The sequence below is a fragment of the Canis lupus genome, chromosome 7 (assembly GCF_048164855.1).
Source record: "Canis lupus baileyi chromosome 7, mCanLup2.hap1, whole genome shotgun sequence".
NCBI lineage: Eukaryota > Metazoa > Chordata > Mammalia > Carnivora > Canidae > Canis > Canis lupus.
The window spans coordinates 37,966,739-37,993,093 of NC_132844.1; the positions used below are offsets into that span (position 1 = coordinate 37,966,739).

At 32.7% G+C, this 26,355-nt stretch overlaps 1 protein-coding gene and 1 long non-coding RNA gene across 57 annotated transcripts in view; one reads left to right on the plus strand and one right to left on the minus strand.

Moving 5' to 3' along the window:
- Nucleotides 1–26,355, plus strand: part of LOC140636783 (uncharacterized) — a 178,046-nt gene that overhangs the window by 121,235 nt on the left and 30,456 nt on the right. For 5 of the 7 annotated variants that reach the window (XR_012034004.1, XR_012034003.1, XR_012034005.1 and 2 more), the window contains one exon: nucleotides 20,265–20,322. The exons of the other annotated variants lie outside the window; for them this stretch is intronic. This is a non-coding gene — a long non-coding RNA (uncharacterized lncRNA). The remainder of the gene's footprint in view (nucleotides 1–20,264; nucleotides 20,323–26,355) is intronic. 7 annotated transcript variants of the gene reach the window in all.
- The window catches only part of RIMS1 (regulating synaptic membrane exocytosis 1), a 477,707-nt gene that overhangs the window by 76,215 nt on the left and 375,137 nt on the right, over nucleotides 1–26,355 (minus strand). For 43 of the 50 annotated variants that reach the window (XM_072832369.1, XM_072832362.1, XM_072832364.1 and 40 more), the window contains 2 exons: nucleotides 18,439–18,551; nucleotides 12,122–12,288 (listed from right to left, as the gene is read on the minus strand). The exons of the other annotated variants lie outside the window; for them this stretch is intronic. In XM_072832369.1, the coding sequence (XP_072688470.1) occupies nucleotides 12,122–12,288; nucleotides 18,439–18,551 (280 nt within the window). The remainder of the gene's footprint in view (nucleotides 1–12,121; nucleotides 12,289–18,438; nucleotides 18,552–26,355) is intronic. 50 annotated transcript variants of the gene reach the window in all.

Consider the following 26,355-nt stretch of genomic DNA (forward strand, 5'->3'; position numbering starts at 1 on the left):
TTTGGAATAATTTATCAGTGAATCTGCATGGGTGAGGAGTTTTCTTTGTGGGGAATATTAAAATAATTTCAGAAGCATTAAAAAAATAGACACAGGACTCTTCAAAGTTTTTATTCTTTTTATGTCATTTTTAGTAAGTTGTGCTTTCTAAGAAATTTGTACATTTCATCTGAGTCAGGGTTAGGCAAACTTATTTTGTAAAGGGCCAGATAGTAAATATTTTAGGCTTTGCAGGCCAGATTGTTTCTGTTGCAATTACTCTACTATTATGGTAGATAAAGAGCCACAGATAATATATAAGGAAATGATGTATTCCAATAAATCTTTATTCACAAAAATAGGCGGTGGGCCAGATTTGGTTTGTTGGTCATAGTTTTGGCTAACCCTGATCTGAACTGTAAAACTTACTGGCATACAATTGTTTAAACCATTTAAATATTTGTGTATCCTACACTGGTATCTCCCTTTTCTCATTTCATGACATTGGTTATACGTATTTAGTCCATTTACTTTTGATGCAATTAATGAGATAGCTGGAATTGACCCTATCACTTGCCACTTATTTTTAATCATTGTGTTCTTTTACTTCTCCATTTCTGCCTAGATTAATTTGGTCTCTTTTTCTACATATTAGCATCTGAATTATGTATTCTTCTATTAGTTATTAATGGACACCTTCAGGATTAAAAAATACATAATATATACCTTGACTTATTAAAAACTTCCTTAAATTAAACATTTTATCGCTTTCAAAAGAATGCGAAAACTTTAGCATGGCTTGATTCCATTTACACCCTTTCCACCTTTTATGTAGGTGTTATATATTTTACTTCTATATTTTTTTGTTTTAGAGAGAGAAAGTGCACATGAGTGGTAGGGGAGGGGTAAAGGAAGAGGGGGAGGGAGAATCTTAAGCAGGTTCCATGCCCAGTGTAAATAGTGATAGTAAATGTTGCTTAATCTCACAACCCTAGATTATGACTTGAGCTGAACTCAAGAGTCATACGCTTAATTGACTGAACCATTCAGGCACCCCCTTCTACATATGTTTTAACCACGACAAAATATTGTTATCATTATTAACTCTTCCCAGTGTTCATTCTTTCCTCAAATTTAGTGCTTCCCACTGGGGGCATTTTCCTTCAATGTGGAGTACAGGTCTACTGGTGATGAATTCTCCTACCTGTTGTATTCCTCCCTTCCTTCATTTTCTGTAGGATATTCTTTGCTAGGTAATATTTACTAAGCATAAAATTTTAGGCTGGAAATATTTTTGTTTTGTTTTTTTTCCCTACAACATTCTTTCTTTTGGTCATTCCATTGCTTTTTAGCTTTTATGTATCTGTTGAAATTTCAGCCAGTTTTATCATTGTCTTGGTGAACTTCACATCTCTTTACCCTGAGATTCTTTTAAGAAATGTTTTTTTTCTTCAGTTTTCAGTACTCTGATCATGATATTGGTAGATTTTTTTTCTTTTTACATCCTGTGGATTCTTTTATAGGTTTTTGGATTCATAATTTGATGTATTTCATCAGTTTTGGAAAACTCTCGGCTAGTACTTTGGTATTCAAGTATTGTTTCTGCCATTTCCTCTTCTTCTGGGATCCAAACTATATATATAGATTAGACCTTCTCATTATGCCCACATATCTCATATGTCCTCCTCCAATTTATTTCCTTGTTTTCTCTTTGTCCATCAATTTATACACGTTCCATTGACCAGCTCAAGAATTCTCTATTCTACTGCTTCTAATACCCCATTAAACTGACCTATTACATTTTTGTTTGTATCTTTTAGTTTTAGAATTGCCATTTAACTTTTTAGAATGGGTTCCAGGTCTCAGCAGAAAACACCCAACATCCTTTGTTTTCTGGAACATATTAATCATGAATATTTTAAAGACCCTATATGAAAACTCTATTATTGATTTTTGGTCAATTGGTCCTTTTTTATTAATCTAATTTTTAAATCATACCTTATAAATTTTAATTAGATGCCAGCCACTGTGGATGTTTGCTCTCTTATTTTCCTTTAATCAGGGTAAAATTTTCTTTTGGTAGGCAGAGAGAAATCATCTCATTCCTATTCAGAGTTGACCCTAAAGCTTTGCCATTACTTGTATAGTGTAATGCATATCCCCAGAGTTTGGTCCTTCTGGACTTTGTCCAAGAAACTAAAGGTATTTTTCAAACCCCTCTGACTGTGGAACTTGAGGGTGATGTGTCTCCCCAGCACTGGGTACTCACTGGAATCTTTCTTCAATCCTTCCTTTAATCTTCTAGCCATGCTTTTTGTTTGGTTTCTTGGGAGTCTTTTCCTGTGTATGCTCACTTCAGGAGTCAACAAATTATGGAAACCTGTAGCAAAGTTTGGTGCCCCTCAGGCACAGTTTCCAGCTCCTTCTCTTTATCAATTCCTGATCTGTGATCCCTCTCCTCAGTCCAGTAAGACTGCTGCTTTCTGCTTAGGCTCTATTATCTCAGGTCACTAAATCAGAAAGTACCTTCAGAGAAAGCTGGGTTAACTTTGGCACTTACTTCACTTTATTTCTTCTTTCCTTCCTTTCTTTTTTAAAGAATTTATTTATTCATGAGAGACACAGAGAGAAAGGCAGAGACACAGGCAGAGGGAGAGGCAGGCTCCCTATGGGGACCCTGATGTGGGACTGGATCATGCCCTGAGCCAAAGGCAGCCACTCAGCTACTGAGCCATGTAGGCGTCCCTCTTCTCCTCTTTCAAAGATTGAATTTCTTCAAATTTCTGCCTGTTTTGTTCCATCCAAATACCCTCAAACATTTGCTTGTTTGTGTTTGTTGGTTTAGAGGTGGGAAGGTTAGTCTGATACAAACTATATTGTTATGCCTGAAACTGGAAGGACTGTGTCTTCTTACTGTTCTTGAATAATGGTAGATCAGTGATGCTTTCAAAATCTCCACAAGATTAGCCATGAAGTTTTAAGTATTATAATTGTGCTGTAGCAATTTATTTCTCTGCAAACGACACCAAATAGCTTCTGCCATATCAGTCCCTCTACGTACCCTCAGCAGCCTCTCTGCAATAGACAACTTGGAGGCTTCCCCTCTGAGTTGGTATCATCTGCTACTCAAGGCATAAAACACTGTTTCTGTGTTTTCCAGCGCTAAAACTGTCTCTAGTTCTCACAGAGTCTAGATGGGAATTTTTTTGATGGGGCTTTCCAATGTTGTGCCACTGACTTTAGAGAGCTCTACATTCTATTCAATAGGCAAATAAGTCAGCATCTACTCTTGATGTTTCTCCTCATTTGAGTCCAGATTTCGTTGAATTTGGAAGTTGTGTTCTATGATTTATGATTTAAAGATACGGTTGTCTTCTAGGTTCATGCTGGATGAGGTTTTTCATTTCTTTCTTTAAAAATGTGGGTAGTTTTCAGCTGACAATTAGAGAGGAATAAAAATCTCTGTTTTCTGTAATCTTCAGTGTAAGATCATAGAATTCTTTTTAGGAAGTAAAATCAATGAGTCTTGATGACTCATTTCAGTATGCAATCTCAATGGGAGTGATATACTTCCAAAGGGTAATAACTGGTTCTTGGTAGAGGTAAGAGGGGTAAACCCTTCTTAGATAACACAATGGCTGTGGTCCTCTAAAGAGCCACAGCACATAAACAGATATAATGTTATCTACGATATTAAAATGTCACGTGGGAAGGACAATTAGGAAAATAACATCTAAGAGGGGGTTGATAATGATAAAATTGAGGAACAATGCATTAGAATGAGGATGGGGGAAGAGTTAAAATAAAGGTGGCTTCCAGGTTTTTGATTTGGGAACCAGGTGGATAATGGGATGGGAAGAATATAATTACTCTGTTCAAATACTAATTAAGTCAATATGTTTATATATTTAAGAAATATTTTAGGATCTCAATGACTACAAATAGCTAGTTAGCAATATATGTTTTCATGTATTTCCAGGATATTATAAATGCAAGTAAATATATGTTTGTACACACACACACACACACACACACACACAGTTCAACAAAACCTGGTGTGCAATATTCAGTGAATACCAAAACATTAAAAGATAATCTCACATTACAACATTTCTTATCTGTCAATATGACCGGATAAGAAACTTCCTAAATACATTCTGTAGACAACTTGTATTGATTGCTTATGTGTACTTATCTAAGGTCTAAATATTCTCCATGGATATGTATATGTCTCTATCTTCAATATACCCATATCTCTCTGCTGAGTGCCATACTGTCCATGAAATTCTAATTACAGTTGATTCATGAACAATGTGGAGGTCAAGGGCAATGACTCCCTGCACAGTCAGAAATCTGCATCTAGCTTTTGGTTCTCCTAAAACTTAAAATACTAATATTCTACTGTTAACTAGAAACCTTACTGATAAACACCATTGGTTAATACATTTTGTATATGTATTATATGCTGTATTCTTTCAATAAAATAAATTTTATTTATTCTTTAAAACAAGAGAAAAGAAAACTTAGTAAGAAAATCACAAAAAGACAAAATACATTTATAGTATTATACTGTGTATGTTGAAAAAAAATCCACATATGAGTGGACCTGCTCAGTTCAAACCCATGTTGTTCACAGGTCAACTGTACTTGTGGTGAGGTGATCTTCTCCTAGGTATAGCAATTATTTTGTATCAATCTGTGGAATGTGAAGACCTAGCTTAAATTTTTTGCATTGTTTTGTTTTTTGCTTGTCAGAAACCTCTATCGAATATACCTCCCAGTTATACTGCTTCTAGTTGAATCAAAAAGGTCACAGACATTTGCTTGTGTCAAGCATAATGTGTTCAGTATCCTGTCATCTTGGCCACAGCTGACTGAATCAGGGACTGGCATCTGAGTTGAAAGTAGGGGGGACCTGAAGGGGGAGGAATAGAGGGCTAGCTGAGGACAAAGCATAACCCCAGGGCAGCACATTGACAAGTCTTTGAAACAGGTAGAGGGATATTCCTCTAAGGACTCAGCTGCCTCCATGTTAATACTTTGCCAAGGGCAAAGGCAATCTTAGCCTGACACACAGGATCCTGTAAGTCTACTTTAACATATAAAAATTTCTTTAGAAATTTCCTTTACTTCTACCCCTCCCCCAAGATATGTGTTGGCAACCATGCCCCAAGCACATGGCCCACTGATATACATCTGAAGGGTCTCATGACTAAGGTTTTACTAGACGGTAATAAGTGACCTTTTCCCAACTATAGCTAGCCCTCTCAATGTCCTGGAAACCTTGCTTTCAAAATTCCTTAGGGAGTATGCTATCCCCTAAACCCCTCCCAACTCCCAGGTATATATCAGTCCTGTCCCCGTGCTTAAATAAAACCACCATTTTGCACCAAAGACATCTCAGGAATTCTTTCTTGGTCGTCGGCTCTGGACCTCACCTGTATTCCAAAACTTCATCAGCCTCTAAGGTCAGGAAGACAGCCTATAGACTGTCCAGGCTTTGGACCTCTGATTACGGGATGCTCTTTATTTGATGATTACTAATTGCTCCTTTGATCATAGGCCCACCCATCTTCTTTCCTTAAATTCCAACATCCTCTGAGTTCCCAGAATCTCTTTCTCTAGCTTAGCGGTAATCTCCCTTTACTCCTTACATTTCTGTTCCATGCTCCATCTACTATTCTTCCTCACATCTTAAATGGTCTTTTCTCTGTTGGAGCTCCTCTCTGTCCTTTTCCTGTCCTGAGCTCCCTCCACCTTCTGCTTTGATGCTTTGATGTCCCTGACTGCTATCTTCTTAACACCTCAGACATCACTGTGAGTTCAAGATACAATTTTCTTTGCCCTGCCCTGATATTTGCTTTCTAACTTGGGATAAAGTCCCTAGGCCCATAGTTCTTGCTTTTTTACACCTACAATTATTTTCTTATTTATTAATTTCATTTTTAACTATTCCCTTTAAGGAAGTAAATTTAAAACTAAAGAAAATAGGAATGCATTAAATATTAAACATCTATTCTAGCAATGTGGTAGGTAATACATTCTGAAAATCTTTTCACTCCCAAATGCCTAGAAATTATGTGAAAATCACAACAAATACCCATTACAATACAAACCCAAGTTCACAAGAAAGGCACATCCCTCTAGCCAAAGACCAAGAGGGAACTGAAAACAGATTGCTTAATGGATTATGAGTGTCTTGGGAGGTTTTATAGAGAGATTTAGAGCAGGCCCAGTGGGGAGTCAGAACTAAAAAGCCTGCAGGAACCAAGATCCTTAAAGAACAAGGGAAAACTCAGTCCCACCCTAAGCCCTAATGGCCCTCACTGGTTACATTCTAATGCATTATTTCAGGAAGAAAGAGAAATGCCCCAAAATGAAAGTCTAAAATACACAGGAAGTGGTTAGCAAAGAAACTTGAAAATGTGGGGTCAATCTAAAGCATTTAAAAGCAAAAATAACATCTAATAATGGGAGAAAGAAAACAAGTGGAAAATATGTAAATACATTTTGTTATGTTAATACAAATACTTGTAACATAGAAGAGCTAAAGTGACTAGAATAACTTTTTTTCCCTAGGAGGGAGTAGAAGTACTTAAATTTAAATGTGTTATTTAACTAAATATATCTATTTGAAACACTAAATTAGGCACTAAAATCAAAGAAATAGTATAATTTCCAGAGTAATAAAAGGGAAAAATGAAATAAATACAATTCAATTAAAAATCAACCAGGAAAGAGGAAAAGTATAATAATAATAAAAATGGAAAATATAAAATTGGATAGTAGAAATAATTCCAAATATATAAGAAATCAAAATAAATACAAACTGATTAGGAAGCCAATTAAATGAGAGACTTTCAGGCTAGGAGAAGAAAAAAAAAATCTAAATCCATCTACATGCCATTTATAAGAGATACAACTGATACATAGTCTCAGAAAGGTTGAGAATAAAAGGATGGGAAGAGTTAGACTGAATACTAATAAAAAAAAAAACCCTTATGTTCTCATATAAGATAAAAGTTTCTTTAAATCAAAAGAATATTATTATTATCAGAGATAAACAAGTTCACTCCTTAAGATAAAAGGGTTAAATTACCAGACTGTCAATTCTAGCTTTATTGCATATTGGCTATGTGAATCCACTTCGATCTTTATTTGTAAAATGAGGACATTAATAATTACATTACAAGGCTGTTATAGCAATCATGATCTTGCATGTGGACCATCTATCAAAGTTCCTGGTATGCAAAAAAAGATACTTAATAAATCAGTATTTTTAATATATTAAAAATAAAATATTTTAATACATAAAATATTATATTTTCATTATATTAAAAATATAATATACATATCGCATAGCTATGGCAAAATTATGAAAATGACACATGAAATAGGTGAAGTTTGGAAAGCACTGGCTCAAAGTAAAAGGATATTTTATCCATTCCAAATAAGAGAACTGTCACAGAATTTGAATATTCACCCAAGGAAGGTATTTAATATTGATTGCCAGAGTTCATGCCTGGTGACCAATAAAACAATTAGCTGCCAATCAACATAATACAGCTAGATTTATAATCCCCATTTGGTTCTGCAATGTGCAAACATAAACATGTAAACACAGTACATTAAATAGAAATTTAAGAATCTATTAGAAATTTCCCATTATATACTTTTTGGCATAAAAATATAGTAACAATTTTCGATCCTCTCAACAGTCATCCTGCTATTTAGTAGCTACTATAGCACTGAGCATCCTTAATATAGCTGGTCTGTGTGGTAATTACAACACATCAAAGACTAAAGGGTGACATAACTGGCTCTTGAGGAAGTCCTCATGTGCTTTAAGAATTATATAGTATTGAAATAAAGGTAGACAACATCTTAGCAACAGGGGAGTTTCTTATACTTAAGTCTGATGTTGTTTTCCTTGTACTTAAAAGATGTCTAAGCTTTAGACATCTTTAATAATATGTTATACTGAAGATGTGCTGTTAGCAGCTGTAAGTTAATTTCTTATATATTGAGGGGAAAATAATAATTAAGCAGGGAGAATTATATTCTTGTTTTATTTAACAACAGAATATTAAATTAAATGTGTAACTTCTTTTAGGTTAAATTAAATTACAAAATTATTGGAAAAAAAACTTACAGGCAATCATAAATAGACGTGTATAAATTTTTCATACTTTCTTCCAAAGACACACTGACTTATTTTTCTAATTAAAGAAAAATTTCTAATTATCATTATCTATGATCTCCATTGAACATGTTCTTTAAAATATTTTATTTAATTAATTAATTAATTTATTTATTTATTTAAAGGTTTTATTTATTTATTAATGAGAGACCCAGAGAGAGAGAGAGAGAGAGAGAGAGAGAGAAGCAGAGACACAGGCAGAGAGAGAAACAGGCTCCATGCAGGGAGCCTGACGTGGGACTCGATCCCGGGTCTCCAGGATCAGGCCCTGGGCTGAAGGCGGCGCTGAACTGTTGAGGCACCTGGGCTGCCCTTTAAAATATTTTAAATTTAAACAGAATCTATGATCTATTTCTAATAAAAGAATAAAACTACAGAGAAGTAGATTTCTATAGAAAACATTACAATGTACTTTTAAAACTCCATGTATAGTGTATACTTTTCCCCCACATGAGTCTCTACTAATATCTAATTATAATCCTTTCCACAAATAATCCCATCTTTATAAGGTATTCCAAGTTGCTATTATCTTTTGAAAATTTAGTTTATTAAAACTTATTTTTTATTGTCTATTAGATAGTAAGCATTTATCTAATTTTCTACTGACATTCCCAGTATTTAACTAAATACATCTTAGTAAATCTATAATGAAATTGCAGAGTAGAAAGGTAAAAACAAAGCAGGCTAAAGCTTTTCAAACAAAACCAGTGCTGCTTTATTTACTTCAAACTGCAATGTTAAATGGCTTGCAAGGAAGAACCTTACCAGGAAAACCTACTCATCTGTCCCAAGAGCTCTGTAACTTGCCATTATCAAGTCTGTTGAATCACTTATATTCATAGGTCAAGCAGTATTTTGTTTATAATTATGGCGTGGTATAATAATTTAAATATATAGTACATTTAGTCATATGATATATTAATAAGTATGGTATAGTATTTTTACTGTACCCTTTTTAAAGGGCACATGGCATATTCCTTCTATCTCTTTATAGCTTTAATCTGGTCACAGAAAATAACAGTGGTGAGGACTCATCAATCTTGGACTATTAAAACTAAGACAATGCTGTGAAAGAAGCCACTAGAAGATCACTAAAATATCTCTTCTTTCTCAGATATTCAATATCCAGTATCCTTCACTGTTTCCAGTTCATTGTCTCCCCTATCATCAAATTTCCATGTTATTTTCCTCCCTTTTTAGTACTTTTATAGATCTCAATAGACTGCTTTTCCATTCTACAACAGACAACCATGCAAAATTAAGGGTGGATAGCTCCAAGAAAAAAATTCCCTTTTGATCACTCTTAATATATTCAGTGTCAGTAGGCTTAATGATTAGTAAGTACAAGGGGTGCCTGAGTGGTGCAATCGGTATGTGCCTGACTCTCAGTTTCAGCTCAGGTCATGATCTCAGGGTCCTGGGATCAAGCCCTGCATCCCACTCAGGCTCTGGGCTCAGAGTAGAGTCCTTCTGGAAAACTCTCTCCCTCTTCCTCTGTGCCTCACACTCATCCTGCTCATGCTCCCTCCCTCTCTCCTTCTAAAATAAATAAATAAATCTTAAAAAAATAGTAAGTATATAAAATGAAAGTTCAATTTGTTATTCTAAGCTATATGTAGCAAGTGATTTTTGCAGTTAAGTATTTCTCAAATGCCATCACAAACAAATCCAAAGATTATTTTAAATGTTATCCTATATTCCTCTGCTGAATTGAAGAACTATTGTGAAATAAAATACAGTAATGTAGACTGTGAATCATTAATAGGAAAATATAGCAAGCAGTATTTGGAAAACAAGAAATTATACAGAAGGTTGTGCAGCCCACTGTTCATTTCAGATGTGCTTATCTCAACATTTTCTTGGTTCATAATATGCTTGGATAGAGGAAAACAAAGCTGTACATGTTATTTTAAGTGCCTATATACTAAGAGTTTGCATAATGTGGATAAGATTATATCATATACTTTCTTCCTATAGTCCTTTGTGAGAATACTCGGTATTTGGTTGCCTTTTAGGATACTGAACACTGTCTTTGGAAATGCTCTAATGTCTTCTAAATCCATTTGTTGACTTCTAGAATAAAATTCATCTGACACAATGTATAATAAAATATTTTTTGTGTCATGGGAAAATTTGAGGAAAAAATATATATGGAATGAGAATATAAAAATAAAAATAAATTTAAATTCTCACATAGATTATAATCTCCTTGAATGTGTAGCCTAGGTATTATAATTTAAGGTAGTGTTGGAAAATAATGGTGTTCTTACACATGATAGGAATCCAAAAGTTTGCTGCTTCTTATGACATAGAAATACATTCTATCATCATAATTGATTAGACTTGTTGATCTTTTATCCACGAATTTGAATTAATAGAATTTTAAAACCTATGCAGATGTTAGTTAAAAAAATAGAAATGAGAAGCAGTATTATATTGAGAACCATCATTCTTCACAATGTTAGTTATAAGAACAGGAAATATTTAATGGCTAAAAAGACTAAAAGCAATGTTCTAATTAGTGAGACACAGTGTTTTTATATTGATATTATTTTGTTCCTTTTTTTTTTTTTTTTATTCCAAAGCCTTCTCAGGTTTCTACCACGTGGTTGATGATGGATGAAAAATAACCCTGTGTGTGCCTGTGTGTGTGTGTGTGTGTGTGTGTGTGTGTGTATGTATGTACAGTTATGCCTGTGTGCCTACGAGGATATTCAGGGAGAAGAATACGTATGAAAAGATAACTAGACTGAATGTCAAAAGAAAGCTACTAATTATCCCATCTCATTTTTCCTATCTATTCCTCCTAAGTATTCTAAGAAATCACATGTGTACCACATACCAAGAATCAATCACTGGCTTAAAGTATGGGGGTATAAGAAAAGTAGTTCTTCACTAGTTTAAGGGGAAATTTGCTTAGCTGTTAGCATTTGTGCCTAAATTTACCTAATCCACTTATATATTTGAGAAACTCTCTCAGCTCCTATGTATTCTAAACTGCAGAGCAGAGAAAGGGAAGCTGAAAACCGAAATGCCTAGAAAAAACTGATTTGTCACTAGGAAATCTATTTGTACCCTTATGAGGTCCATTTTCAGAGTATTAGAAAGGTAATTGCTCCTATTCTGAACATTTCTATTTTTTGGGCCTCTCACCAAGCCCCAAATTCCTTCAATGAAACTTCTTTCTGGAAACTAGTTAAGAACAAATATAAAATATGGCTTGTCCAGACTAAGTCTGCGTTAAGTAAGATGGCACTCTGATTCCTGTGGTCTTTTCTCTTTCAGCGAGGCATTTGTGTTGTAAAAAGACAAGAGCACAACTGGTGTTTTAAACAAACTTCATGCAGATTTCTTAGAACTCATGTAATGTAAACTAGGGATGTGTATTTAGTATCACGTCTGCTCAGTCCTACTCTGAAAGACCAATTGCTATGGGACTAAAGAAGAGGTCAGTAAACTACAGCCCATGAGCAAAACGTAGCCTGCTTCTTGTTTTTATGAATAAAGTTTTATTGGAATACAGTCATGCTCACTTGTTTGCATAGCTTTCACACTGCAATGATATCATAAAGTAAATGCAAGAGAGACTGTCCTTTATAGCCTGAAATATTTACTATCTGGCCCTTTTCAGGAAAAAAATTTTAACACTGGACTAAAGGATGCTTTGTGGATTTAATTACATTAGAAGAAACTTCCATATATATGACTCTGAGCAATCTCTAAAATTATGACTACAGTTATAAGCTAGATAGTATTGAATAGTCTGTAGGCAATAGTACACAATAGCAAATAACACTCAACCCACTCCAGTCTCAGTTATATTAGGGAAATGTTTCTGCTGCTTGACCTAAACTGTATTTTAGCAAGAACATTAAGAAAGCTAGATGCATTTTTATACCATGGATACAGACCCAGTTTACATAAACAGTGTTGCCAACTCACCTGATTCTACCCCTGGGGTGCTCAGATTGCTCTGACATAAAGCTTGTGCTGCTGAGGCGTGAGGCACTGCTGGTTCGGGAAATGGCGGACACATCACTGACATCACTATCTGATGATTTGGCAGAGACGTTATCACAGCTTCTGTACTGATCTTTATGTATGCTATACTAAAGATTAAAAACAAGAAAGTGTGAGCTCCATCATCAGGTTGTGGGAAAAGAGACATACATGGTGAGGTTAATGACTACTTAGCCCATGCCAAGTAAAAGTGTACCTTCAAAAAAGTAGTGTGGAATAAAAAATAATACAGACACTAATGTAATATATGATTTTCAATACAAAAATCCTACATCCTTTGAGTGGTAAAAAATGGTTTATGAAGACTGAATTATAAATCAAACAAAAACTTTAAATGTTTGGGCAGAAAATTCATTGAATAAATTACTGGCATATACTTGAAACTTCAAAATGTCCTTTTTTCCAGTGTATTGGTTTCTCTATTCTTACTTTGGTTGTCATTATTGCCTGTTTGGTCATCTCTACTGTATGCATGGTATAGACTACGTCTTTTTGTCTGTGCTTTTGATTCTTTCCAAAACTATTCAATTTACCTACACAGTTTCTCTGTTTTAAGACATCAATTTGTTTCACATTTCTTCAAAATATATATCTCTTCATAAAGGGCTGGTATTAAATTAAGGGCCTGTGCCAAGGAGGAATAAAGCAATGGAGGCAAAAACTGGACCTCAGCTCTCTACTGTAGTTTAATTAGACATTTTCAGATTTAAACTATCTGCTCAGTGTCAAAAGTAAAAAAAAATGGGATTCCTATTAAAATTTGAGCATACACTATATGTTGTATTTTTAAATTTGCTTTGGTATTCATTACACCTAAGACTTTAGAAATCATTAGGCAGAAGATTAAAACATGCAAAGTTGTCAGAGCAGTTAAATGTATTCCTCTATTTGACTCTTATTGCAGTAGATGACATAGCAAGTAGCTTTATATATTATTATTTTATATTTGTGTTTTCATCATAATAAATAGGTTATAACATAACTATTCAACCGTAATTATATATACTTTTAAAATACCTGATTATTCAGTGTTTCTCTTATTTTTGGTACTGAAAGTTTAAGATAATATAACTTTTTTAATTTTTAAAGATTTTATTTATTTATTCATGAGAGACACAGAGAGAGAGAGAGGCAGAGACACAGGCAGAGGGAGAAGCGGGCTCCACTCAGGGAGCCTGACGTGGGACTGGATCGTGGCTCTTCAGGATTATGCCCTGGGCCGAAGGCGGCCCTAAACCAAGCCACCTGGGCTGCCTCGATAATATAACTTATTAATGATAGAATACATGACTAAAAGAAAAACATGACTAAACATTGGGTATTTAATTTTCTTAACAAGTAATTTAATTTTATATTTATGTGCTGAGATGTGAAAATATCAAATGTTTATTAAACTTGCAGAAAATCTCTTCTATTTTCTGATGCTCCATATAGATAGTTTTAATGAACCTAAAATAGTCCAAATATTCTTTATAAAAATTTGCATAAATGTCTTGCTAAAGTACACTAATAAATGTTGCTAAAAACCTGGATCTGTATATAAAAAAGAAGTATAAAACAATAATATTTTTAAAAAAATCATAGAAAAGAGAATCATATTTATTTAATAATCCTTCAGGTAAGAGTAGTTCAGGCCTGAGGTATTTGCATGTTAGTTTTAACTCTTCATATCTCATGTGAATGTATTGGGCAAAGAATTTCACATCCAGGATGAAAACAATTCCAAATTATAGACTATCAATGAAGTTATCTTTCCAAAGAATTTTTTCTTAATTATGTAAGTTGTTCATGAAAGTCATATGTTAAATTATAATTCAAGGGAAATTCATATATGTGCAGAACTGAGAGCTACTTTACAACTTCGTGTATGATGTAACATTAATATGACTTAACATAACATGCATTTTAAAGTAATGTGAAAATGTTTTACCATCAATTCTGTTATATCTTATAGCATGATGCCAACATGACTCATCTCAATCAGAACTGTTTTTATTTATAGAGTGGATGTGGTAAAAACTAAATATGCTCACACAGCAGGATCTGAATTTAATACTGTTAGTGGGGTACAAACATAACTCCTATCTTACTTGTCTTGGAAACTATTTTGCTAAGTACACATATCATGTAATTATTATGATGCTTCCAAACATACTGAAATGATAGCTTGTCCATAAAGGACTATGAAAGAATTGGGTTCTAATACAATAAAAATCTACCCAGCTGTAGGAGATTTTCTGTCACTCTGTTAACATCAGAACAAATGTTCTCCTTATTGGCAAATTCCAATAATAAGCAATGTAGACTATAGCATAAGAATATGTGAATACACACAGAACTATTTCTCCAACTAAAGAAATCTTCCTTCTCTATAAGCCGTCTCTTCCTCAACATTTTTGTATATAGACTTTTGCTATTTCAGCAAAGAGATTAAACAGGGATTTTAAAAGACTATATATCATATTAATATCATATTAAAGTTTTCTATGCTGGGCTAAAAAACAATCCATCATTTTAACACAAGATCACAGTTTTCTTTGCATTTAGTTATCTGAAGAAAATGAAAGATTTTTACATATATTTTTTACTACTATATTTATTTTCAAAAACTGTTAGGAGTTTAATCACTTTGACTTTTCTTCAAGCATTATTTGTTCAATTTCCTATTTAACAATTAAATATTTTAATGGAAATAAATTTTATTTTGAGAAATATAATATCACTAGGAGGAATTTATACTAATACGGCAGAGAAATAAGTCATTGGTGTGAGGGGAGACTCTAATTATATGGTGGCTATTTTTAAAAATAATAATAAACATTCAGCAGCTCCCTACAAAACCCATCGCATCAATCTTGGTTGCTGTTCCTGGGTTATAGAAACATAAACAGTCTTTAAAATGTGAGTGCCTAAATGCAAACTCACCCTCCAATTATGAATTTCACCCCATCATTAAGGAATGCAACACTGTATATAACATCATTGAAAAAATAGCATCACATTTCACGGATCCTGAAGCAGTCTTGTGTGTTTTCAAAAGGAAAGTTAGTGCCAATTCCCTATTCAAGATGGAGTTAGGGATGTTCCACATTTTATTTTTTTAAAAGATTTTATTTAATTTATTCATGAGAGACAGAGAGAGAGAGGCAGAGACATAGGCAGAGGGAGAAGCAGGCTCCTTGCGGGGAGCTTGATACAGAACTCTATCCCAGGACCTGGAATCACGCCTTGAGCCAAAGGCAGACATGCAACTGCTGAGCCACCCAGGCTTCTCGGGATGTTCCATATTTTAAAGGAGGTGCCAGGTTTGAAACATCTTAAGAATTATAGTACATTTATCTGATAATTCTTTGCCCTGAAAAAAATCTAGTTCTACTGGTATTTAGTTCTAAATATTTTGAGAATAGCTAACTAATTTCTAATTTGGCAGAATTTCCACAAAGGTGTTCATCAGAAATGTCAAATGTATTAAAACACTAAAAAAGAATCAGGAAAGGAAAAAGTTCAAAAGTTAATTTATATTAAATTATAAATTTAGGACAATTCTAGTTCTTGATTATATGATTTTTGTAAAGTAAATTATAAAAAGGTTGGAGTAAAAGGATAAAAAATGAGAAAGAACTTCTCCAGTAGGTAAGAGATGTTCAACTGGCCTACTCTTCGAAATGAAACTACTTAAAATGGAAAATTACTTAAATCATTTCCTAATGAAATAGGGAATTCTTTTAAAAAGTTTACGTATTAGGCCACAATATGAATATTAGAACTGTAGAGGATTTATCTTTTACTTGACATATAAAATAAAAAATAAACTATTTTATCTTATATATTTTTCCTATCCTGTATTCATATAAGTTCTTAAAGAGACCATATCCTTGGTCTCACATTTATTGATACAATATATCATAATTTTATTTAGATAACATAGTAGTCTTAACTTATACAGTAAGAGCAACAATAATATATTTGAAAGTTATGAGTTTTTTAATATTCAAATGGGATGAGAGAGAAAAAGAAAAAAGATGCCTGTGCTAAGGAGAGAGCAAAGACAGAATATGATAATTTAACTGCATGCGAATTAAGTCATAGGAGAACTTCTGAATCAAACTGGAATGACATGTACATTTCAATGATGTAAGAAGCAGAACACAGCAATACCTAAGTTTCAGATAAGGAGTTCTAGGACTCATCACTCCACAGAAAGGCTTTACAAATTCTGGTAAGCCTCAGCTTTCATAAATTTGGTAAGTAAGAGAGCTGGAATAGAAGATTAATTTCAGGTATTTTTCAGTCCTAAATTTCTAAAAGTCAGATAATAGTCAGAATCTCCCAATCAAGATAAACCTATTTTTGATTTATTATAAATATTAAATATTAGTGGTTGTCTAGATTTTTTAAAAAAGATTTATCTATTTTAGAGAGAGAGAGAGCGTGAATAGGAGGGGCAGAGGGAGAGGGAGAATCCCAAGCAGACTCTGTGCTGAGTGCAGAGCCTGATATGGGGCTCAACCTCAAGACCCTGAGATCATGACCTGAGTGGAAATCAAGAGTCCTGGGCTTAACTTATTGCACCACTCAGGGCCCCCTCATGGTTGTTTAGACTTGTAACGCATTTCCTTTGTAAATTTTTTTGATCAACTGATTGATGATTGGAGTCCGGGTCCAGAATGATCCAGAAAGGCTAAGATTACACTAATTGTTTATCTCTTTCTTGTTTCCTATACTGTCCCTAACTTTGACTTGTTATTCTATTTGACCTTATCCTTTGACATAATGTTACGAAATTAATAAGGCATTTTCAGCTTTAATGAAGCATTTCCAGTTTAAAGAACCTTTCTAAATAACTGCATCTAACTGTGGAGGAAGAAAACCTAAATTATCCTGCCTTCTAATCACTACTGCATTTGTTGTAAAAGAAAACAAAAATAATGATGATATTTATAAAGAAGACAGACAAATAAGCTAAGTGATAATAATTAAGAATGAACCACAGAAAAGACTTGTAGAGCTGAAATCAGCAACTCTATGGCACATTAAGATATTCTGCTTACGTTTTTTTTTTCTTTTAATTTAAATTCAATTAGCCAACATATAATAATTAGTTTCAGATGTAGAGTTCAATAATTCATCGTTGCATAAGTTGGTTGTTTTTTTCTTAAATGATTTTACTTTTTAAAGTGTTGTTTCAGACTCTTATGGTACTGAGCCTCACTGAAATCAGTGACCCTAGGCATTGTCTCAATTAGAAATCCTATAGCTAATTAAGATGTAGGGTGGTAAACCGCAGCCAATACATAGGACTCTTTTTGAGTCTGGTGACAAGTCATATTTTGTGACCAATTCTATTTTTTTGTATCAGTCTCTGAATATCTGGCTATGTAAAGATCAACCCCCAATATTTACAAATAAGTAGGTTTTTCTCACATTCATATTTCAAGTTCACAATATTAAGTACAGTTTTTATTTAATCTTGAATTTCTAAAAGTCCATTACTTCCAAAAGGGCTTCTTGACATCAAATAATAACATGGGTTGTTCTGTAATGGCTGCTGCCACTTTTGTAAGTATTAAAAATATATGTATATTTTAAGTGAAACATATAATCTGTTTAAAATTGTTTCATGAGGTTAAAAATTCTACACATATTTTAATTAAAATTATTAGATGCTAATTAGCAGTTTATAAACTCCTAGTGTATCCTTATAAAATAATATTGAAATATAAATTAAATGTTTTATTGCCACTTGAAATTGTGATTTCAGTTTCTAAGAATATGATATCATTTATTTTTCTCACTAAAGACAGATCAATAAGAAATCTCACATTGCATAACTTGTGTCACTCACTAATAAATCTCAATAGTCAATATCAACCTAAAATAGTATTTAAGACTATAAACTTTTATCTTAATATTTTAAATGCGATATTAAATGAGATTCAAGCAATAAAATAGCTTCATTATCTTGCTTATTTATGTCAATTTGACTTGGTAACAGATCACTAAATGACTTTAAATCAAGTATTTACTTTTTCTCTTTAGAAAAAGACATTAAATCCCAAGTTTATTTTAACAAAGATACGTATCTTCTAAAATATCAAAAGGACAGAGGTTATGATGCAAGACCATCACGTGAATGATAACTTCTCTAACATAACTTGGCACTTGCCAGTCCTACCTGCAATACACACTATACATTTTTTTTTAAAGGGAAACTATTGGTTGGATACTACTAGTTTTACCTTGGAATATTGCTCGCGATCAAGTTCTTGACTAGAACCAGACCCTGTTGTCTGCTTAAATCGATGGACTTTCATTTTCATCTGTCTTGTTCGCTCCTCCACTACTAAGCTTGCTGCAAAAACACACAATGGAAGCCTATTAACAAAGGCGAAGCACTTTTTGGAACTGAATGGTTTAAGATTTCAATTCTTTTGATATGATTTCAATTAAATCAAATTTAGAAATAACTCATGACTAATAAACAAAATGCAGAATATTCAATGCTAGCACCTGTTAATCTAAAGATGGACATGACTCAAATAACACAAAATGGGGAACACAAATGTTAGTAACAAAATATAAGTACCCTACTTCTTCACCTGATATGAAATATTTTCAATTCCATTTATAAATGACTATGTGAAATCAGATTTAATTGTGAAAATATGCTTTCCATTTAATCAACTGCTTGTTGCATGTACATATATAGAGAAACAAATATGCATACTGAACACATCACACATATATGCACATGCTTAGCATGCATGCACACATCCACTTAACATCCTCAGCTAACTGCAGTCATCTAAAAACTGTTTTAACTGATAAACACCTGCTTTTCTGAGGCATTCTTATTAAATCAATTTCTACCAGCAGTGTTTCATGAATATTTGCCAGTCTTAGAAATGAACTAAGAGAAAAAAAAAATAGTTTTCTATTTCTAGTGGCTGTATCTGACCACATATATGAAATTCTTACATTTTGAAAATACAATATAATATTTTTAGCTCTTTAATTTGTAATATGAAAGAAATACATTACATTTAAATCTTTCTTAGTCTCCTAAGTAGAAGCGTGACTGTTTAGATAGGAAAACTACAGCCTTTGATAAAATACAAGCTATTTTAAGTCAGAATCCATCATAAGCAGCTTAGCTTCAAGACCTTGCTATTATTTTATACATTTTTACAAATGAAGGGGGAAAAAGAACTAAGAGCACAGTTCTGTGGAGAATAAACTCTTCAAAACATGCACGTGTGTTGTGTGAGACCTATGTTATTTTTTTATAACCTTCTGACAATTTCTCAGACTATTCAACCTCTGCAACACAATGCTAAGATTTAGTTTTAAGTTGTGTATATACATATATTTATGGGGGGGAAATTTTTTTGTGTGTGTGATTAAAGTACTGAGGCTTCTGCCAAGAGAGCCAAATGCCCTCATTATAATATGAATGTCGATATATGTTATTGACTTGGCAGCTGATTTTACCTCTTATGAGGAGTTTATAAAGACACTTGCTGGCAAATGTTTTCATTGCAATAGCTAAAGGCCTATCATCCTCGATAAAAGACACTGACATCGATTATAAAACTTAAGCAAATATGTAGCTTTTTTTGTGTATTCAAGTACAGATGAATAGCACAAGAGATAAATACATAGTTTGAAATGTGTGGGCAAATGTTTTAATTATACTTTAAGCATAACATTATTAGATGTTTAGCTTTGTTTAAATTCAGTAAATTAGGTAGACAACATCCATCCCTGACACCACTGTTCTGTGAATTAAGCAATGATGCACACTTGCTTTGAAAAAGCTGACTTCAGAGACAGTAAATGATGATTATTATGATTAAAGGATGGTACAATGGAGATCTTGAGAAAAGTAGTAGAAATTTATTAAATACTTGACAATATAGATTAATGATTACTATAAAGTAAAAGGCTACTTGAGATTAATTAGAAATTGAGACAAAATCATTAAGATGCGTTATATTTACATAAAGCCATGTGCAATACAGAAAATGTACAAAAATATGTTTTCTGCCTTCTGCCTATGGTGTAGGTACCTTGAGATACTTGCTCTGTCATTTGCTTTGAGTATGGAGGAAATCAAATGAACAGTAAGTAATAAGTCATACTGTGCACTTAAAGCTTAAAGTAACTCAAAGTCATCTGTATTTGTAATAAAACCAAACTTAAATGACATTAGCTTAATATTCTCACCAAATAATATTATTTTTAAGATATTCTTCACATTGATTGGCCCATAGCTTTGTAACCTTCACTTTTATTATCATGAAATTCTTAGGGAAGATAGTTACTTACACTGAAAAGATAATTTCCCAAGAGCTACTGGCCTGAAGCAATCTGAAACATTTCTGGTGATTTTACCTTGCCAGGACAACACCTCAGTTCTCTAAATAGGATTACTTAGTTTGTGATATGGCTGTATTTAAATCTTTATGTTGCAAAACTCAAAACTAAATCATAAGGAGACAGTGGTAGCCTAACTAAAACGAATCCTAAAATTTTTTTTTTTTTGTAGATTTTTAAAAAGATTTTATTTATATTCATGAGACACACAGAGAGAGAGGTAGGCTCCATGCAGGGATCCTGATGTGGGACTCGATCCCAGCACCCCGGGATCACGACCTGAGCCAAAGGCAGATGCTCAACCACTGAGCCACTCAGGTACCCACTAAAATGGTTTTAAATGACTTCATTTGACCTTCCAAAAATGACTAATACACTATCTTTATTCTTAAGGGAATAAAAGTTAACATTTTTTAATCTGTCAAAGAAAGAAAATCCCCAAATTTTGATTCAAAATTGTCAGTAGACTCCCTTGACTACCCAGAAAAAAATGTAGTTGCCATCTATCCTCATTGCTTGCTCTCAGATCCCAAGAACAGAAGCAAAATGCCAATAGCTTATCATTTACTAACTCATATCAAAACATCAAATAATTACATAAAATTCACATTTTTTTAGTTATTCTCAATACTTCCATATGGTATATACATTAGTGTGTATTCTGAAATAATTATTCATACAAGTTATTATGTTTCAGTAAATATTTTTTCTCCAAACATCAATGAAGAAGCTTCCATGTGAATTTGGAGAGTTTAACTTTTTTACAGAGTTTGCTTACTTGAGATGACATTATTTCTGAATTATTGGTGTGTCTATCTAAACAGTAAAACAATATATGAATTAAAATAAAATATCACAATTTGAACCAGAGGACATGATTATTAATGTAGATTTATATAGATACTTAGAAATGATTAAAAATGATTTGAATCCTTGGAATATGGTTATCTGTCAAGTATCCCGGTATAAGCAAAATTAACCATGGCCTAGAAAGCTCAAGTATCTTGTTTTGAAAAGAATGGTCATTTAAAATTTTTGCATTGGCACTTTTAATGCCAATAGCAAAGCTAAAATATGAAATATTTTCCAATTCTCCCATAAACCCTAGCATTAAATTCACATTTTAGGAGCATTCTGAATGTTGGCAGCATTTGTAAACTAACAAAATCATTAAAATGTCAGTTGTCATTCTGTTATAAAGGAATTTAAAAACTGGGGGACTTCTGGGTTTTAATTTTTTTTTAATTTCAAAACTGTCATATACTAGAAGTTAAGAAAAAAATGCTCTCATTTTCTACAACAAATTTAAATTGCATTTAGTTTTTTAATGAACATATAGCATAGGTAAAACAGTTAAAAGAGAAGGATGTTTGCTATAGATTAAATTTTAGCTATAATTGTGATAACGTGATATGAATAAACAATTCTTCTCTCCCTCTAAGGTACAATTAACACTGTAATTTTTAAAAAAAAATTCTATTTATTTATTTGACAGAGAGAGAGAGAAAGCACTAACAGGGGTAGTGGCAGAAGGGAGGAGGCTCCCCACTGAGCAGGGAGCATGATGCTGGGCTAGACCCCAGGACTCTGGGATCATGATCTGAGCCAAAGGCAGACACTTAGCCAACTGAGCCACCCAGGTGCCCAACACTGTAATTTTATACAAAAGGTATTTAAGTTGGAATTTTTCACCGTGCTTTCTACAAGCTGAATGCTGTGTCTGATGTTAAAAAAACTGTGCTTCTTCAAAAGCAGATAGTAATTTAGCTAAAAAAATATATATTGAATTTAATCCATTTTCTTTAGTTCCACTTCATTTACACTATTATTTTAAACTCTGACATTTTTAAATGAATGTACATATGTCAAATATCAACTCAATATTATAATTAAGAAATAATAAAACTAGAACCTTTATGGGTTAATTTAAAACCATACTTATGAACTCATTTCTTCTAAACTCAACAAGGACTCTGGAACACGAAAGGTGAGAAAAGTAAGGACGGTTTTATTTTATTTATTTATTTTTTAAAGATTTTATTTATTTATTCATGAAAGACACAGAGAGAAAGAGGCAGAGACACAGGAAGAGGGAGAAGTAAGCTCCATGCAGGAAGCCCGATGTGGGACTCGATTCCAGGACTCTGGGATCACACCCTGAGCCAAAGGCAGACGCTCAACCATTGAGCCACCCAAGCATCCCAGTAAGGACAATTTTAAAAGTCTATAGTTTATTACAATTTGCTAATGGAAAGTATTAAATATTATTAAAAAGACAGACTAAAATAATTGTTTCTCTTCTCATGTCCCATACTTTGCTATGAATTCTTACTCTAATGGTATGGATGATCTTTGATGAAATTCCAAAGAAGGTAAAATCATTTGCAAATACTGTGTTTGTGCCTACATGCATTTCTTCTAGATCTATCCCTTTCATAGGATTATTAAAGAGGCCTGTGACTTAAAAAAATAATAAAGTTAAAAGGTTAAATCTTCCCTAACTGTCCCTCACTGAAAAATGTCTATAATATCATCTCTTCCAAAGATAATGTAATTTTTTCAGGGAAACTCCTCTGACTTACAGATATTTGTGATTTGCTTAAAAAGATTTTAAATATTAAAGTTTTGTATAATTTAAGATAATTATAATTTAAGCATTACACTTTCTTAAATATATTTAAAATATAAATGAATTTACAATTACATAATGATAAATTTGCTCTGATCTTCAAATCCGAAATCTTCATTTCTTCCTATGCATCTACAAATTAACATAAATTTGGAGTTTCAAATGTTTGTGTTTATAGGCAAAAAGATAATCCAGATACTATATTGTTAAAGCTTCTAATACTTTGTAGTATTCTAGGTGAAACATAAGTGTAAAAGAGAATAGGAATAATAAAAATTTCCATACTACTAAATATATTAAATTAAAAACATTATGATTATTTTAATTTATAACAGAGTTAGCTAGTACATCTGTCAATCATGACTGGAGGTTAATGTTTGTCAAGTCAACTACAAAGTGCTATCAGATTTTGTCAATAGAAAAACCAATGCCTCTGCTTCCCTACTTCTCAGTAGTAGTACAATGAGAGTTCAGAGATAACGAAGTCCCATCTTTGCTCCAATGTCTGTCCAGAAGAGCAATGGTAAATGACCACATATCTGGAATTTGTCAGGTAGAATGAGATACATAAATGAAACATTTACGATGTCTCACTTATTGACAGTATTGAAAAAAAAATTCCTTCTCTGAAGCACTTAAAAACTCATTGATAGTGGTAACTCAAATATAAGAAACAATATAACATGAAACATGGAGACTATAAGTAATAAAAGATTTAAAAACTTAGCTAACTGAATTTTTAACTATTATAAACTATATACAACTTGAACAGAAAGATGGGTTGATATTTGAAAATTCAAAAATGAAGAGTCTCTATTAACAGTTTTTTAGGCTTTTAAGTGACACAAATTGTTAAGATGTATAAACATTCTCCATACATCTGGAAGCAATGTGGCAAAACAGAAAGACCCCGCAGGAATGACTAGGCATGGCTTACAATCTTGGGTGCATTACCATTCATCAATTCATCAGTGTAGCCTTGATCAATTCCTGATACATCTCTTCATTATGGAGTTTTTATTTGTAAAGTAATAAGATTGCTCAGTTTAACTGCCAGATGTTATAGCTTATGATTTTGTTTATTTCAATAGGGTGTTAGAATTTTCTCCACATGTTTAAAAAACAAAAAACTACAAATGACTTTCTCTCTTGCTCTATTACCTAATTCCCAGTATTATAAAATTTGCTAACTTTTTGCTAAAACTATAGATGTTAATGGGGGAAAAATCAACAGTGCATTTTACATTATTATTTATTATTGTGGTTTATTTTTCCAATTAAAAAAGGCATTCCTTGCATATTCATCCTATTTTTGGAGTCATACAAGTGTAGCAAACAACTATGATATAAATACACCCTCTACCTTCCACACACATATACAGTATATCTACATGAAAATTAAATGTTTATAGTACTTTCACTACACAGAAATGCCCAAATTGTGGGTCATTTTCCCAAAATAAAATGCATTACAATTTGCAAGGGTAGAAATGTATCAAATTGTTTTCCTTGTGCTCTTGTATGATTTTCTTAGATATTAAGAATTGTGCAATCATAGTACAAACAATAAAAATAACAGATAACATCTATCCAGCATGAGAAGTATTAAATATAACAAGTAAATAACATGTAAAGTGAAAACATATTGCCTTTAAAGGCTTTTAAAGAAAATAACTTATGTTTGGTATGGATCATTGAAGTGCAATATTGGCACAGGCGGAATAGGTAATTTGTACATATAATCATTCAAATCTCACCATAGCCAAAGCCATAAGACCATTTCTTGTTTAAGCATGCTGATTTTCACTGAACTGTCTAAAACAAAGCTAAGATTACCAATCCCAGGCATCCCTTTCAGTGTTAAAATTGCCAAGCACCAGAGTAACACTGCAAATACTAGTCAGATACTTGACAGATTAGAAAGGCTCTTGATGAAATAATCTGTCATTCTACTTTGCCCTTTTGTGTTTCATAAGGGTAAACAGCTTTATAAAATGTATTTCTATTCTGGGGGGAACTTTTTTCCTTATGAGACACTTTCAAGAATACAGTTTTCATGAAAAGCAGCCCATGTATGTAAGGCTTCTCTGGGGGAATACCAAAATCATTCCCTGAGGGATCATGTTCTTCATTCCAAGTGATCTCCAAAATGTTTATTCATAGTTTTCATTATTCCAATTACTTATTCCAATCACATTATTTTATTATGCCATTACAATACAGATGGGAGGAGTATCTAACTTGAAAGGTTTGATGTGGCTTAACTGCTAAATTCAGCATCAATTTTTTGATAGTCTTTTCCCTTTTTAATATAAAAAGTGCTTATCAATTTTAAAATTTGTTAAAAATACAATATTGAAGGGAAACACATGCTGTTAAAGGAAAAAAAAATCACAGAACTTATGCATGGCTAGACATCTGTCTGCCTTTTACTTTTCCTCTACACTTTTCTTAAAAAATCCTAGGAAGAAAAAAAAAATCCTAGGAAGAAAGCGGTAACAATGTTCTCCCTCAACAAGGCAGATCTTGCAAGTTGACATAAGTGCTAACTACTTTGAAGTTTTTACAGTCTATATACTATTTTAAATAACCATATATTAATCAACAGATGGGAAAACAGGATTAAAACCAAGAGTTCTGAACTGTTATACGTAAGCTGCTTCACTCACTATGTCTCTAAAGTTTAAAGAGAAGGCTAGAATGACAACTATATTTAAGGATTTGTGGCAAAAAAAGAAATGGGTAAATTAGGCACTTTTACTGATGGAGCTCTGAATATTTATGATATTCATAAATATTCATAAGGGTTCAAGAAAAGCAAAGCCTGGAAGATACAGAAACTTAAACCTTTGAAATCACAACATGATATAATAACAGGAAATGAATCACCTGGCCTAAAATGCACCCTACTAAATATGCATCTAATAAAAATGTTAATAGAACTGAAATCCTTTTCTACTTAGTGACAGTTAAAATAGTGCTGCTTCTGAATACACAAATTAGTTTACTTTCAACAAAGATTAAGTTACATGATTTTTTCCTATAATGTGTTTCACAACCATAGTATACTGTTAAAGTAAATGTGCAGGTATCATCTATACAATAATTTAGGTAACAGAAGATTATTAAATAATGTTTTTCATTTTTTATA